Source organism: Agelaius phoeniceus, chromosome 7, assembly GCF_051311805.1.
Source record: "Agelaius phoeniceus isolate bAgePho1 chromosome 7, bAgePho1.hap1, whole genome shotgun sequence".
In the NCBI taxonomy this organism is placed as follows: domain Eukaryota; kingdom Metazoa; phylum Chordata; class Aves; order Passeriformes; family Icteridae; genus Agelaius; species Agelaius phoeniceus.
The window spans coordinates 44,386,927-44,404,252 of NC_135271.1; the positions used below are offsets into that span (position 1 = coordinate 44,386,927).

Here is a 17,326-nt window from a genome sequence, read left to right on the forward strand (position 1 = left end):
CAGCTTTGCCCTCCAGTTATTTACTCACCTGTGCTTTAAATGAGAAAACTGTTCAGTATCAGCCTGGTTGGTAGTTGCTGTATGATGTAACTACAGGTATCTCAATTACTATGTAATACTCTGTTTCCAGTAATGCAAACGCTTGTAATTACTTGAATAAGTTTTATTTAAACTATGAATACTTTTTTTACACTTAAGGAATATTTAAATGGAAACCTGATTGCATTTTCTGCTATATCTTAGTGTAAGTCAAGGCCCGTGTACAAAATCCAAAGCTGTCTTATCCCTCCTGAATTGGTTATTTTTCTACATTCGGGATGTAACTTCTTGTTACAAACTTCTGCATTGTTGAATATTTTCTATCCTTTTATAGTCACTTTCCTTTCCATCTCTGTGCTACTCTTGGGTCTGATTTGTAACCAATGTAATCTGCATTATAAACTGTCCTAAACTAGAGCCTGGGCAGACTCATGAAATAGCAGGAAACTGTCTTTGTCTTTGAAGCACTACAGTACTTTCTTTTTGTGTCTGTTTAAATAATTGTGCCAGGAAATGCATCTTATACAGCCACTCTGGATAAGCAATATATTGTACTGTAAATATAGCAGTTGCTGTCACAACCTGGAGTTAAAATGTCTGGATGGTAACTAGTGCCTGTCTAATATACCTTGGAAAAGAGCATAGGCCTTCCTCCTATGGTGCTGTTACAAAAAAAACTATTACCTGTTTTGATTCTGGGAAGTTGTGAAATGTGGTGGACAAAATGTTGCTATGTTACATTGAGATCCAAATAGTGGGTTTTGGTTTCTCTGTACAGGATGTCCATAAAACTCATGGGGTTTGGCTTTCAATGTAATTGTAAATAGGTAAAACTGTCTGTGTGTTTGTGTCTGAATTCCATGTGGTGATCCTAGGACTGAGAGGGAGGGAGAGGGGATGCAATCAGGTGCCACTAGTTTTTGCTGACTGAAACCCACTGTAAATTAGTGAATGGTGTGAATTGCAGCCTGGCTGAGGTGTTGGAAATGAATGCAAACTATTGGGATCGGCATCGGCCTCACATGAATGACTGAATAAATGCAATAAACGGCTCATAGTCAACACTATTACTTTGTTCATCACTTATTACAGATTTTTTGTTAAAATTTTGAGTACATGAATTATGTAATTTGTAAAATGATGCTGTAGTGGAGACCTTGCTACAACACTATTAAAAATCTTCCCTCTTTGTGCAATGAGGTTTGTAGAATAGTGAGATTCTTTGGTATGTTGAATCTTCCTGATGGTGGGAATACTGGGGTGATGTATCTCACTGTGAGCTGGTACTTGGCTATTTGCATAACATGGCAGTTCTGTATATTCTTTTGACTAACTGTAAATATAAATGTTTCATAATAGCTTAGTTGAATTTTTGAGGTACAGCTGTTTGTGTGAGATTAGAAAAGTTTATTTCTAAGAACTTGTAAAAAAAAAAGTATTTTCAATAAAATTCCCTACCTCACCTCTACTGTGCAGAAATGATCCCATTTTCCTATGTTTAATTTTTCCAACTTCATTAGTAAACACTAAGATCCCCTTTCAGTTATTGGCAAAGCATTGCTAGTTGTCATCAAATCACTCAAATAATGGAATGCTGGAAAGTCTGAAGTCTTACTTTTTTCCTTTATTTCCATTACATTGATCAGGTATTTGGTACCTGAAGAGCAAATTCTAGACATTTTGTGCTACCTTACGCTGCTCCTTCTCTGTACCTTGGAGGCAGAGCCTGTGCAGGGTAGTAACAGGGGAGGGGTTTTCAGTATTATTTCTCTTTTTAGCACTGAGGGGGTGGGTGGCAGTGCTACGCCATGCATTCTTAAACCTTATGTGGAAGGGTTCCCCATCCTTGTTTTGCAGGGAAAGTGGACAAAGACTTTGTTTGCTTTCTTTAATTTTATGTAAATGCACATAAGCATAATGAGTTCTAAAAATTTATGTCTTGAGCCTTGGAGGTTATGTCAGACTGAACGAGCTAGTTCGTTCCTCCTTTCTCTAAAAGGCTGAACTCCTTACACCTTAAAGAGATAATTAGAGCCAGGAGTCTTCTCTCCCACTGCTACTGGGAGTGACTTTCTCTGGCTTCTGAAGTAACAAATCCAAACTAAATTGATAACCGTGATACTCAGTGCTTGGTTTTGACTCCCCTCTACTCCTGCACTTGTAACAACAACATTGGTGTTGCTGTAGTTCAGACATTGTGGTTTGTACATTGTACAAACCTCTAAAATTCCGTGGTGCAGGTCCCTGTGGGAAGGGAGAAATAGGAGGGGGAAGGCACTGGAGTGTGTCCTGGAGGCCCTTCCGTGGGAGAACGCTGGTTCTTTGCCTGTGTGCAAGAACCAGAGCTTTGGTAGCAGTGGTGTAGAAATTGCATGGGTTCCCACTGAGCTTTGTGGACCAGCACTAAATTTGAACCCAAATAATCTCAAGAGACTCTTGTGTTTTCGGGGACCAGGCTCTGCTTCCTTGGAAAGAGAGGCAGACGTGTGCATTTTCAGGTGCAAATGTTGACACCCTGCTGCTGGTGGTAGCTCAGAGCCGTGTCTCAGCTGGGTCGGCCTGCGTGTGGCCCCGCCCTTCTGCGGCTCCCGTTACGGTGCCAGAGAAACGCCGGCTGCCCCTGCGCTCGTACCGGGACAGGGCTGTGGCTTCACCTGCTGAGGGCTTAGCTCCAAACCTTGAAACCTGCAGTCACAGCAAGGCCTTGGCGGGCTGTATGCACTGTCATGGGTCCTTACTGCTTTCAGAAAGGAAGGTGTAGCCTTTAAACCCTGCTCCAACGCTATAAATCACGAAGCAAAGTGTGACCATGCTCACTGAGTAGTATCATGGAAACAAAACGGTTTTCAGGATTTCACACCCTTTCCCCTTGTTACACTGGATACCTGGAATTAGGCACCTGGATTTTGGTGTGGAAATCTCTGATCTCCTCAAGTAAGAAATATGCAAATTTAGACTTGTTTGTAGGCTGCTCCACCAGACCAGCTCAGCCAAGCACCCCAAGGCTCCCCAGATTAACACAGGGCTTGGTTTAGCTGTGCTGGGCCCTGAGCTCTGCTGCAAGCACAGCTCTGATTAAACTGAAATACCTTTGTTGCAAGTGCTGGCCTTAAACTGACACCTCATTCTTGAAGTCTGGTTAAGCAAAAGCAAAAATGTGCTTTCACATTTTGATTAAAACCTCAGGTTCAAGTTTTACAAACCTCTAATGACTATGTTCAGTGTAATTAACTGGATTAAACATGACAAATTGCAAATAACTAGTAACCTTAATATTGGAGAACTCTAACAAGAGATGTTAGTTTTGCTTGTAAGCTGTGCATAAGAAGGAGGGTTTGTAATGCCGACCTTTTTTTTTGATTAATTATATATTCTAGAGCATTCCCATTCTTTCTTTGCTTATGACTCTCATCTCAGTTTCATTTCATGCTAAATAAACCCTCATATTTACTTTGCAGCTTTGTTGAAGACTCTACCTTAATCTGAGAAGAATTAGTACACATCATGGAATTATGTACATCCCACTAGAGCTCACGTGCCCAGGCTCCTGCCTTTATTCTGCAAGGTACTTTAACGTGAAGATACTTTAACATGATGTTGCCATGGATGTCTGGCATGAGCACCAATCAATATTCCTCAAAAAAGGACTGTTAACTGCTTGAACTTTGAAGATTACTGTGATGTTAGGATTTCTCTTATACTGGCATAATGTTCTGTCATTGTTATGTGACATTATACCCACAGAACTATTAATAAAGAATTTTGCTAGAAGTACTGATTTCTCTTTGCTTTTATAGACTTGACTTTCTGAAGTCAGGAGATTGACTGACTACTGGGACAAAATAAAGTTTGAAAGCTATTTAAGTAACTAAGATGTTTAGCACTCCGAGGAAAGTTGCTTTTGTAATGTTCACATTCCATCAGAGCTGACACTGAGGTCAGTGTCCTGGATTCTTGAGAGCTCAGCTCTGAACAGTTGTAGGGCTGAGTTTTACTGCCTCTCTTCCGGGAGCCTGGCTGCTCACAAAGGCTAAAGATTTACCCCATTTTGATAGGAAGAAGCCTTATCAACAAAAGGACATTATAAATACTAACACCTGCTTTTTTTTGCTTTATTAGTACTTAACAATGCTTTTTAGATTTTATTTAATTTTGTGCAGTTAGTAGTAGCTAGTTCTACTAAGTATAAAGACCACTGGAGTGCAGAGGGGCTCTGTTCTGTCACCCAGTCACAGACAGTGCTCACTGCAGTGGTCAGAGAAACACTTCAGGTTTTCAGAGAGTAAAGGAAGACAGAGCCAGACTCTAGCAGTGACAGGACAAGGGGCAACAGGACAACTTGACCTATAAGACAGTCCTCAAACATAAAATCACTTTTACCATGAGGGGGTTAAAGACTGGAGCATGTTGCCTGGAGTGGCTGGGGAGTCTCCATCCATAGTCAAGGTCAATGGGACAAGGGCTGAGCAACCTGCTGCAATCAGCCCTGCTCTGAGCACGGGGCTGGACCAGAGCATCTCCAGAGCCCCTTCCAACCTCAGCCTTCTGGGACCTGAAAGTGCCCCTAAAATGCACTGTTTATTTAAAACAGGCAGTCCCATGGCTCAGATCATTATCTCTTGCAATTAGCACCACAGTATCCTGTGGAGTTTCAGGGCCACAGGAACACAGGGCTGATCTATGTACCTAAAAACCTCATTCACCAGCTAAAAATGGAAGTGCCCATCCAGTAAAACAGAAGGGCCCACCTGACTGAATAAAAGCCTCAGTATGTTTCATGCCAGTAGATGGTCTGAGGTTCCTCACACTCATTACCCATCTCCAAGGTGCAGAGCTCTCTGCCCATAGCTTATTCCACAGGATTTTACAGACATTCCAGCTTACCTGGCCTGTTGCATGCCAGTGATGGTGACTTTATTTTCCTTTTAAGTCTCCCCAGATACAACACAACGTGGCCTTGTGTTCACAGTGAAGGACAGGCCTTGCAGAACAGGTACTCTTTAATCACTGCTGCCTAATTACAGACTCCTTGAACACGACTGCTCTCCCTCCAGTATTTCTGCTGTCATGTTAAAATCCAGTTCCTTCTGGTCTTTTTTCCACAAGTGAAAATCTTTTCCATGGAAAATACATGCTCCTTTGGCAAGAGTTTTGAAAAATTCACTGTCCTCCTTTCACAAAGGGATGGTCCAGCAACTGCAGAGCAGAAGGCCGTTCATGTTGATCTCTGCATTGAAGGTTCCACAAATCAGTATATAAAATGAATATCTATGCCTGTGATGTAAAATCTAATTCAAAAACCTGTAAAAACCTAATTGCAAAATTAGTCTTTATTATTATTATTATTTATCCATTCGTGACTAATTTTTAGGGGTTTTTGGGGAAAGTTGATAGAAAGGAAGGGAGGCTTGAAGGGAAAAGACTGTTGGAATTTATGAATTAAAAACTAAAATATTTTATTATTAATGAAATCATTCCTTATTCCCCTAAAATCCTTTCAAATCTTTGAATAATTCTGCTGATTTGGCTATTTCAGGTGCATGAACAATGTATTTAAGAAAGGTGATAATTATCTGTTTGAGCCTCTGTCAGTCAGGTTGTTCTGTCATCTCCAATCAATGTCATACATTTTAAGAAGCCCATAGCTTTGTTTAAAACAAAACAAACACCACAAAAATAATTCTTATAATGTGTGAATGCTAGTGGTTTGGGGTTTTACAGAGAGAACTTTGTGTTTCTAATAAGTATTATGTTTGAAATAGGTATGTGTTTCCTGGACTGGCAGTGATAATAGATTTTTCCACTGCAGAAGACAAGAATTAAGTCCATTTAGACTTAATTTAGACTTAGACTTCAAGCCAAAAGGGCTTGAATATTTTTTGATGCAGAAAACATCTGGGTTGATTGTCAATCACTCCATCAAGAAGAGCTAGAGCTTGGCCAGAACCCAAACTCTAATTGGTGGGTATCACTTAACACATTTTAAAACAAGACTCTTAAAAATTCTCTCTTAATTCCATTCCACTTCCATTTAGAATACTGTCCTTAAAACAACTTGTCTGACATAGACCAAACTCAAACAATACTGGAACAGCAAAGCACAGCAAAGAAATTTATCAAACATTTTGTCCAAAACTCAACAGTGCCATGTTTATTCATGAAAATTACAGGGAAAGTAAATTATGAGTATAAGACCTGCAAAAAGAGAATCTGTGAAGGCTTTTTTATACCATTATAAAGAGTAAAGCTCTTTTATATATGTATTAGATATAGATACGGATATAGATATGGATAAAAGGCTTTCCTGAAATGCTGAAAAGCCTATACATTTACAATAAACCTTATGTACCACAACCTGAGCTCCCATGAGCCATCTCCAGAACACCAACTCCCCGTGTTTTCCCTTCCATTCTCCAGTTCAGGCTCCCTACCTGGTTAAGCAGGCGTGCACAAACTCCACGGCAGCGCTGGAGAAGCGATCGGGCAGGGCCGGCATCAGCCCCCGGTGGGCCCCGATGTAGAACATGGCTGCCACCCTGTCCATGGAAGCCAGAGGGGGTTTGCCTGTTGCCATCTCGAACACTGTGCAGCCCACGCTCCAGATGTCAGACTTCCTGCCGTAGCCAGAGTCACTGATGACCTCTGGAGCCATCCAGTAGGGAGTGCCGTGCACAGAGCGCAGCAGCTCGCCCCGGGTGCCGCTCAGGCTGGCCCAGGCCAGGCGCCTGGCACAGCCAAAGTCAATCAGCTTGATCACCCCGGTGGGCATGAGCATCACGTTGTTGCCTTTGATGTCTCTGTGCACCACACAGTTGTCGTGCAAATATGCAACCCCTTGTAGAATTTGCTTGGTGTATTTACACAGGACGACTTCTGGCAAGGGGCCGAAGCGATTCAGAATACTGGAGATGGAGCCACCGGGAACAAACTCCATGAATATGCTTAAAATGTTGTCTTCCAGGCAAGTTCCTAAATAAGTTACAATATTTACATGCTTCAATGTCTTCAAAAGATCAACTTCCTCATGGAACTTCTGATACTCCTTTTCTGTAGTGAGTTGATCTGATGTATCCAACACCACCTGTTTTACAGCTATCAACTGTCCCTGGCTTGTCAGACCACAGTACACCTACAGCGAAACCAGCACTTATCAAAACAAGACACGAGGCAAAACTTGTGCATTTACTTATTTTACATAAAAGCTTTGTGCTTGTCATGTTTCATATCTCACTGTATAATCCAAAACATTTAACCCATTTGTTGAATAGGACAACAGCTATTTTTAAGACAAGATGTAGCTCAGTGATGACCAACACATCTCAGCATATTCTGACATTAACTTACCGTGCCATAGGCTCCCTTTCCAAGGACTTCTCCTCTTGTCCATGTGATAGGATCTTTGGCAGCTAAACTGCTTCTTGGTAATTTAGGAGATTCATCAAAGTTTAGAAGGCCCTTTTCTTCATTTGAAGCCAAAAAGGCTTTACTGTAACTCTGCTTGAAAGATGATGGTCAGTGTGAGGAGAAAGCAGAGAGGAAAAGACAGGCTTCATTTGGCCCCCCCTTTTTTCACAAGGAGTAATTTTTCCTGGCATGACTATACTTTCTAGATTTTTATATATATATAAATTGCCCAGGTCATTGATAGAATTGCTACACTAGGTAAAGCTGTATAAATATTTCAAGTATAAATCACAACAGTGCATGACCAGAAGGTTACAGCATGACATCTTCCATTGACACCAGGACAGAAAAGCACTTAAAAGAGCAGGATACACTCTCTTTTTTGGTCTCACAGTTTGCTAAGCTGAAGGGTGAATATGGCTATCATCATGCTCTAAGTAACACACACAACACAAGGCTGATGAAAATAACAGGCCATGAATTCCCAGGAAGAAGAGACTGCTTCAGAAAGATGGCAATAATTATCCCCTCTAGCCATGGGTCTCCCTGGGAGAAGTGAGAACAGAGCTATAATTGGCACCTGTGTCTGCAGAAGCCCAGGGGAGGGTATCAATATGCAGTAAAAGACATTTCCTTATAAATTTGTAATTGATATGGACAAAGAGCTTACAGGACCAAGGAGAAGCAGTACTGGTAGAGAAACACCTTAGTAGGTGAAGGCATGCAGCTGACTTGGGGGCCAAAATCTGAGCCTTCTGAGCTTGAAGTTTTGATTAAGCATTAATTAAACTGGATAAGTCTGTCTGATAAACCAATACCTATGGTTCATATCTATAGAAGTATCTGGTTTAACTCAGAGACTCATTCTGGATATGCAAGACTATTTGTAGTGTCCTTTCATATTCCTGTCCAGATCTCTAGCTCTTGCCTTGCCCAAAACCTTTTTATACAAGGTCTTCAAACAGCCTATTCTCTTTATTCACTGCAATTTGTCAATTTATATAAGCTTTGGCAGCTATTCCTGTCATGCTTTAGTACCTTCTGGCTTGTGTCCTGACATGCAGCCTCTAACACAGATATATTCAACAGAGCACTGGAACAATCAGTGGGCAGCTGGCCCAAGGAAAAAAGACTTGATAAATCTCTTTAATAAGCACATATTTCCCATTTTTCATCCAAACTTGTGTGAAGCATCACTCAAATTATTTAGCAAGTTACAAGAAGAAATTACTTTTACCTTCTCTAGAGCACTTTTTATTATTGCTTCATCTCCATTCATCATATTCTCCTCTTCTTCACTCTGTGTGTTTTGTATTTTAGAATATGTATTTTTTGTTCTTGAAGAGTTGGTGTCTTTTTCTTCAAGCATTAGCAATTCTTTGGCCAGACAACAAAGCAACTCATCAGTCACATCCTCAGCATCTGACCAGGAAGAAATGTTTTGACTTGTCTGGGAACTGGGGCTTTTGGCATTTTTTGTCCAAATCACTGAAGGCTGAGTCAATTCATTTGCCAAACCACTGTTTTGAGGTGTGTTTGCACAACTGTGATCTAATATTTTTGTAGGGGACTGACATTCCAGTCTATCTGAAAAGGGCAACTCACTTTTACTGACAGACTTGGAGTCCTGGTGTGATTCCCAGCCTTTGCCACCATCCATATCCCCCCTGCACTGGGGCTCACAGATGTCCTGCTCTGCTGTTACCAGACTGCCACTTGGAGCAACACATTCTCTGCAGCCTTGATCACTGAGCTGAAGGAAATCCTGGCTGAAGGCAGCAGCTCCCTGATGGCTGGATTTATCCTGGCTGTCTAACAACTGCTCCAAAGAAACTTCTTTAATAGTTGAGAGGCTTGAATTCGTAAACATTTCATTTTGCTTAGCTGACTGTGAAAGCTCTTCTAAAAATGTGAGCTGATGATCCACGTCTCCATGGAACAATGTTGTGCTACTCAAGGTGTGTGTTTGAAAATCTAAGTCAATTGTTGCCTTATCTTGCTCTGTGTGGCTCTCACTCAGCTTGGTCCTTCTGTCCTTCGTGATCAAACCTTTCTGCTTTTGTTTAGCACCAGGTGTGATCTTCTTTGGCTTGGAATGTATTTTCTTTTGAGTGTTTCTGACTCTGCTTTCTCCCCCTGATCTGCAGGCAGATCTGCAGGTGCATCTTCCTGGTGGAACAGAATAAACACCTCTATAAAACCTGCCCTCGTGCTGATCGAGGTCTCTCATGCGGGAATAAACAGGAGTTCCAAACATTTCATAAATACCTGGGCCTTGGTCATCTGAATTTATTATTTTGAACATGTCAGTGTATTTCAGATCTACAAAATCTGAAGCAGAGGGTACACGTGGCAGACAAAGTGGAGTAACATGTTTCTTTAAGACAACTGAATTTTTGCAGCTGCAGGAACTTTGCTTTTTAATTTTCTGAGCACTCTGAGCAACATGGCCTTTGTGTCCTTGAGTGGTTTTTTTCTGACACTTCATGGAAGTCTCAGATTTCACTTTTGTCAGTTCCAAAGATGGAAAAATCTGACTCTTGGCATCTGATTTTGTGGTAGCCTCTTCAGAAGCAATTAAGTCTTCAGATACTTTTATCTTATTATTTATTTTAGATTTCAATGAATATTTCTATTCATCTTTAGTTTATTGTTGTCATTTTCTTTGTGAGCAAGAACACTGGGGCTCTGAGGAACACCAGGAGGCAGGGTACAGACACCACCCTTTTTTGTGGCAGGTTGTTCAGCAGTGTGTGCTTCCCTGGCTTGCTCTTGTTCAGAGAGCATAACATCAGCAACAGCTACGAGCTCACTTTGCTCCTCTGAAGTTGCTTCTGATGTGGCTTCTTTTTCTATTTCAGATTCAGAGAGACAGACTTGATTCTCTGATTGTTTTCCAGAGGGATCTTGAGCTTCTACTCTCAAGGGAATTACTGCAACTACAGAATTATCTTCCAAGCCTTGGTAGGCCTCTATTACTTCATGTTTACAGGAAGAATCTAAATCCTGATTGTAAAGCACAAGGTTGGCACTCTCAGCATCTTCCTGTGCTCTATAATCCAGCATCATCAGTGTAGGATTCCCTTCTTGCAGACCAGTGCTACAGCAGTTCTCTGCTCTGTTTTGCTCCTTGCCAGCTCTGGAGGCATTGCTGTTGCTGGACACTGGAAATGCTGCCTGGGCTGTAAACATGCCAGAGTTCACCAGAGCACGACTTGAGCTCAGCTGGGGATGACTCTGATCCCACATCCTGGCTTGGCTCACAAGATTGATGTTCTCACAAACCACTGCACACTGGAATTTCACCTGGTTCTTTTTCTCTGTGTAAATTGCTACACCAGCTTCCCCCCACTTTAAATGGCTTTGGATTTCTTCCTTCTTGTTGTTGAGGTACTTATCACAGTTATTAATGCTGAAGTAGTACAGGTCCTTCACTGGAGTGAACTTATCAGAAATTGTAGCCATGATCAATTCTGATGACTTTTCACTGTAACTGTTTAGTAAGTTGTCTAACTGGTACTGATAAAATTTAGTAACTGGTTTTATAGGCTGAGGAATAGAGTTCATAATATTTAAAATATTTTGGATGTTTCTGCTTTCATTGACAATATCATCCTTTAGAGGAGCAAGATGAATTGTTCTTACAGACTGACATGTCACTGGTGGCAAATGAAACTGTAATTTCCATAAAAAACCATTAATAGTGTGCTACACCACAGATACAGGTAAAAACTAATCTCTAAGAGCCAAATAGAATTAGGAAAAAAAATAGAAAATTATTATTATTTTATATATTTCTATATTAAACCTATTATGAAGTATAATATCAGACTCCTGAGATAATACATTATTTTTCACATATTACTTGCATTAATTGTCTCAGATCCAGAACTACTTCTAAGAATTTCTTAGTTCAGAAAGTGGGATCTTTTGCTTTAAGGCACAAGTCATTGTCCATGATTTAGAACCAGTAAGTTTTGTCCACATGTACAAATCCTCTTGTCAGTTATTAACTCTGCCTTGTGGCACTTCATGTTTGCTACAGGAATTCAAAGGCTGGGCAGTGGCTTCATGTGCCAGAGCTCCTCTCTCACTGTGCACTCTCCCTGAATGAGAGCACCACTGTAATGCTGAGATTTAAAATCTGTTTATGTAACCCTCCAACATGTGCTGACACCATTAATTATATTCTCAATGGAACCAGAGCTCATGTCAGCAATTTTTCAAAAGGAAAACTAGACCATTGTGACAGAATGCTATTGCATCCCTGGAGAAAACAATTCTAACAAATTACTCATAGACTTTAAGGTACTTTATATTAAATCTAAAGATGTAGATCCATGTGAAATGGCCACAGATGTAGCTCACAGTTTTAGGTACACTGGAAGACAGCACAGTCTGCACTGGATTTGCAGTGAAGTGAAATGGATAAAACCAAAGGCAGCTGGCACAGAAGTCTCTTGGGTCAGGGATGTGTTTTACTGTTCCTCTCTGCTCCCCACCACATTTGTTGAAAGGTAGCATGTACATTTGAAGGAGTAGAGAAACTGTTCAAAGAAACTGAGTACTTTGTTTGGACTATTCAGATGAACAGTGCAAATGATTTTCTGAAAATAGTATTTCTGTTCTTTACTTTATAGGAAATGAATATTTTTATGCAAATGAATGCCCTAGAAATAATCACACAGTCATCTGCTCTGAGTGCTCATTTGCATGTCTATATTCAACATCAGTTTGCAATCTGCAGGCAATTTTTGGTTTGCATTCCAAGGGCAAACTGAGGTTTGAACATGCCAGGGAAAGCAATGTGTTGGTTTGCAGCTGACAGTTCTGAAGGCTTTGAGCAGCATGCATGGCATTGATATGAATGCTCAGTTTATCCCAAAGGATACACCTCTAGAAAGCCCAAGACATGAAATAAAGCTGCATTAAATCACACCAATGCCAGCTAAATTATTTTTCTTAAATATTTCTCTCCAAATGCTTTGGGTTTTTTTTTTCCATAACCCTTTTTATAATCCTGTGTCAGAATCTTGCTCCAACTTCATATTTCTCTTCACTTTTTTCCTTTGATCAGTTGTATTCTGTGATGGTTTCACTGAAGTTACATCTGATTCAATGAGTTGAGTCTTTTCTACAAAAGGCTATTAATTAATATACATGAAGGCCAAATTCTCTTTTTTTCTAAATACAGTATATTTAAAGTGGTGTGAAGCACTGAGATGTAAAATTGTGAGCCTATTTCTAGGTATAAAAATTTTGTGTAATCCTATTTACATTTTTCACAAAATCTTATGTAAAGTATGTTTAATTCTAAAAGACTATTTTTTATTTGCTAACACAGTAAATTTCATCAATCATCTAATATCAAGGCTATTTTAGAATTCAACTTCAATTTTAAATTACCATTTCAAAGAAGTGTTGGGGGGTTTGCCAAAACTAGACATCTAATTTAACAATTAAGATGCATATTTTAATTAATATACATATTTCTAAAGGTTTTATATCTTTTGAACTTTCAACCTTTTATCTCCAGAAGTCTCTGATGTAACATCTTACTAATAATTTGTTGATATACCCCTCAAGATTTGCTGACACACATATATAAAACAAATTTTAAAATATTTTGCATTCTTAAAAAAAAACCCACAACACTCTAAGACTAAGAAAACTACCTACACCACTTCAGTATTTGTATTTTTAAGATTTTGAAAGGATATAATATTTTTGCCAGTGATCATTTTATACATAACATTCTCTTACCTCAGATTTCTTGTTCCTGGTTTTTAGCATTGTTACAGTTAACCCTTAAAAATCAAAACAAATGAAAACTTAATTTGATGTTTTTAAACAGAGTACAATTCACATTTATAAATTAATTTCAAATTGTCGTGTTCAAAGATCTGTCTCTGGTTGCAGGACTGTGCTATAAATCTGCAGTGCAGTTGTAGGTTTAAATTTAATTGTGATACTGAACTTCACAATTCCATTTTCCACAGAAAACAATAAAATACGATAATGTGAAAATATTTTGACACTAATAATTTAAAGAAATGCTTCTCAATTGTAGATGTTTGCTACCCACAGTATGTAGCTAATTAATATTGCCAGTATGAGGGAGAAAGATGCCATCACTCCATGCACAGAGAATTACACTCCACATTTGTGGCTCAGTGTCACAACACAGAGTAGCAGGAATGGTGAAATTTGTCATTGCTTCTCTTTATCTCCTTCATTCTGCAAACACACACAAACTTAGAATTAAAGAAGAGGGTTGGCACAGCTGAAGTCTCCCTGAAGACAGCAAAAGACATAAAGGCAATATGATAACTAATATACAACTAGATATGAAGTTTGTGACTTTTCAAATTGAACTTACTTGGTTGCATTTGTGCTTTTATTATCTGGAAAGTATCTAAATCCATAGATGCTGTTGAAATGTTAGATTCTGGGCATGAGGTCTGCAGCAGAAAGCTGAAGTCAAAGCCACATCCCACGTCCTCTTTCTTTGAGGACAAAGGTAAAGAAGTGTGTTGTCTCCTGGGTAATGCTGTCTGATTTTTACTTGGGAAACATTCCACTTGTTTGGAAAACATTCCACAATGCTGTGGAAAACATTCCACTTGTTGGTCTGGCCATGCTCGGGATGTTGGTGCAATTTGGCTAAAAGGCAAAACAAAAGTAACCAAAATACAGCGCAAAAATAAGTGGGAGGAGCCAGTTCAAACAATCATATGGCTGGTGATTAATGTCACCAAGAGGTTTGTAAGACCCCAGAATGTCAAAGTGTCTTTTCTTTATTTATCTCTAGGGTTGTGACTCTGTCTGGAAATAGCAGACTGCAATGCAGAGGTTGACTGCAAGGGAGATTGAATGACAAACCGTGTTAACCAAGCACCAAGAGAAAGCTAAAACATACTGTTCACCTTCCTCTTCTTGACAAGAATTGATTGCTTCCAGTGTGTACTTTTTATGAATCATCAGGAGAGTGTGTCAGAAGAATTCTGAAGGCCAGATGTGCCTTTGTTAATAACAAAATATGCTATGGCCTGCCTGAAAAAACAGAGGCTGTGCAGACAAGCCTCAGTTTTCTGCCACCTGTTTTCTGAAGAATGAAAAATGTGGAAAAAGATAAATACTGTGACTGAAAAAAGGTATAGAAGTGCAGTCTAAGTTATTCTTAAAGCTGTGTACAAGACTATTGTCTGGGTTTAATAAGTCAAATAACCATCTACCATATTTCTTTATTGTACCAAACAATTTGTTCACCTATTGCAATATCCTGCCTCCAGCAGTGGCCAATAATTGATATTGGGAAGAGATAAACACTACACAACATATAGAGCTGTAAATAATGTCTAGGAGATATTTTTCTTATTTGGGCTACAAACCTTCTTTGTTCCTATTTGTGCACACCCAAGAGCAAATTAAATACATTAAATACTGATGCTTCTTACCTGGTTTTCCCTAGAGCTTTGTCTGACTGAGATATTTCTTCCTTTATATTGTCTGCATTCTGAAAAGTAACAACACTTCCACAACCTGCAGTAATACATCAATATTTGCATAAAAGCAGATTAATTCCAGTAACACGTGGCAAATGCAGTTATTTTGGGGCATTAAAACATTATTATAAAGATGTATCAGGAAAAGAAACAAAAGCAAGTTACATTTCACTAATTTTTGTAATTTCTTGATATGTTAATGTATAATTTTGAATTATTTTTATTTCTTTGGTAATTTTATTAATTCAATGGGCTACAAAAGCAAAGGACATCTTACAAAAGCCAGTTACAGCTCCTATCTCAGGAGAATAGAAATAGAAGACAAATATTGACAGAAACTTTACAGAAGTAGAGCACTTAAAAATATGAAAACCAAACCAAATCTTAGGCCTTCACAAAGGTAGAAACTTACTCTGACTTTGTTTTGTATTTTTAATGGTTGCTAAGTTTCGACAAATAGCCAAATTTCAAGTTGTTACTGTACTTTTCCAGCTTCAGATCTACATTTTACACTTTCAACACATAAGTTTTGGGTTAGACTACCTTTTTTGCTTCTCCTCTTATTTTGTTTGTTGTCAGACATACTGTCCTTAAATGTATTACTGCCCAGAAACCTGAAAAGAAAACTGTTAATTGATTTCCAATTCATATATAACAAGTGTTACATTATATTTCATTATTTGAGACAAAAGTAAGACAGAAACATTTTAAAAGTACTTGAAATTATCCAAAGCACTGTCATTCAGCATCTAATCCCTTTCCTGTGAATGCACAGAACCAAAGAGCTCAGAAAATTTTTAGAAGTAAAACCGCAACAAATTTTTAGAAGCAAAAGCACAACATATGCTATGTTGAACTTGACTTGAAAAGGCTTTTCTCTTAATTAGAAGATTGCAATGTTCTTTTCCTATGACTAATCAGCAGTAACTGTGGGAAAGGAGCTGGCTGTCACCCTCCTGGTCAGCACAGCTGTGTGTGGGTAATGCTGACCCTGGCACAGTCACCACTGCTCTTGCCTGTGTGGAGTGTGCTGGGAGCTGCTTCATATTTCTAAAAACACCAACCCTCTTTTCCAAGATTAAATTCCAACTCTAACGATGCCATAAGAGGACAGTGGCCTAAACAACACAGAACAAACCGAAAGTGCAGACTGGTAAAGAAGAAACATGAGAGGGTTGAGTCAAAGGATTGGGAATTTTGAAATTCTAGAAGGCTAATCCTTAAAAGAAAATTAATCCCAGTTAATAGTTTTGATGGATTTGGGAGTCTTCCTGAAAAACATAGTGAACTTCAGTTTTTCAAGTGATAAGAATACAAATGAAAGATAGTGAAATTAGCTATAGAGGTAGCTAGAGAAGCCAGCGCTCTTGATGTCTCATGCTAAAGGCCAGATAATCCCTGACAGCGTTCATCCTATTATGTTTGCCTGTTAAGAGTCAGATAGTGGACTTCCTGAAAACGTCCCATTTTTTTTCGATACACAAAAAACCCCTCCAAAATAATAACAGAATATTCTGTAAGAAGGCAGAATCTTACAAATCTTACCTGGTTCTTCAGCAGCGAAAACTGAAAGAGGCGCAGCAACCCAAAGGGAAATCAGAGAGCATTTTCAGCTCGCAGCTGCCTTCCTTCGCTGGCCAGCGAGGAATTCGGCAGCAATGGCACAGACTTTGGTTTTATTTTCGGCTGTTTCCCTGCGTGCGGAGGAGGCAGGAGCCATTCCCGAGGCAGCTCCTCGGCTGGCACTCCGGCTGCTGAGTTTACACCGTGTCGCCCAGGTAACCCCCTCAGCCCGGGGGAATGTGGCTGGCAGGAGTTTAATTCAAAGAGCAGCAGTGACCGATGAAAACAAACACAGCCCAGCCGAACGGCGGCGCTTCAGGCTCCCATCACAAGTTCTCTCAGCACACAAAGCAAAGCCTTTTTCTACCTTATGTTTACCTCCGTTTATGCTTTTAGTACCTGGTATGTTTCACGTCATTTTTACTTCGCACTCAGTCCCCTCAGGAGTATTTGTAATTTCCTTTCTAGCCGCAGATTTTAAGGGTATTTCCTCTCTTTTTAAAGTAACAGACTGTGCTAAGGGGCAAGACTAAACACAAGAGGTATAGTGGGCTCAAGCTCAGTTAAAAGTGTGTTTAAGGGAGCTGCTTTGCTGGATGCCAGAAGGATTTCACCGCTCTCCAGGCACACAAGCGACGGGGAAGGCTTTGGATTAGGCGGGGACAGGAACACCAGTCCTGGGGGACACCTCAGCCCCCGGCTGGCTGACAAGGGCTGTGTTACTCATACGTCTGAGGGAGCCCTTCTCGACTCTCGCTGACGGAGAACCTATGGGAGCCGTCCCCGCTTTAGCTTCGCGCCGGTGCGAAGCGACT

General features: G+C 39.9%; 2 protein-coding genes across 9 annotated transcripts in view; one reads left to right on the forward strand and one right to left on the reverse strand.

Annotated features, from left to right (window-relative positions):
• CCNT2 (cyclin T2) overlaps positions 1 to 3,813 on the forward strand; it is a 25,876-nt gene extending 22,063 nt beyond the window's left edge. For 7 of the 8 annotated variants that reach the window (XM_077181725.1, XM_077181726.1, XM_077181727.1 and 4 more), the window contains one exon: positions 1 to 3,813. This exon is cut by the window's left edge. Coding sequence is in view for 1 of the 8 variants with exons in the window: in XM_077181728.1 (XP_077037843.1) it covers positions 3,498 to 3,520 (23 nt within the window). In the remaining 7 variants the exon portion in view is untranslated. The other variant, XM_077181728.1, reaches the window with a different exon arrangement.
• Positions 3,814 to 5,008: 1,195 nt separating this feature from the next.
• On the reverse strand, positions 5,009 to 17,236 carry MAP3K19 (mitogen-activated protein kinase kinase kinase 19). Its single transcript, XM_054636553.2, is given in 10 exon segments — positions 5,009 to 5,266; positions 6,471 to 7,168; positions 7,384 to 7,533; positions 8,681 to 10,077; positions 10,080 to 11,118; positions 13,207 to 13,250; positions 13,823 to 14,106; positions 14,901 to 14,985; positions 15,492 to 15,562; positions 16,494 to 17,236. Coding segments are annotated over 9 exon segments (3,804 nt in total). The 5' UTR covers positions 15,532 to 15,562; positions 16,494 to 17,236; the 3' UTR covers positions 5,009 to 5,199.
• Positions 17,237 to 17,326: the final 90 nt, after the last annotated feature.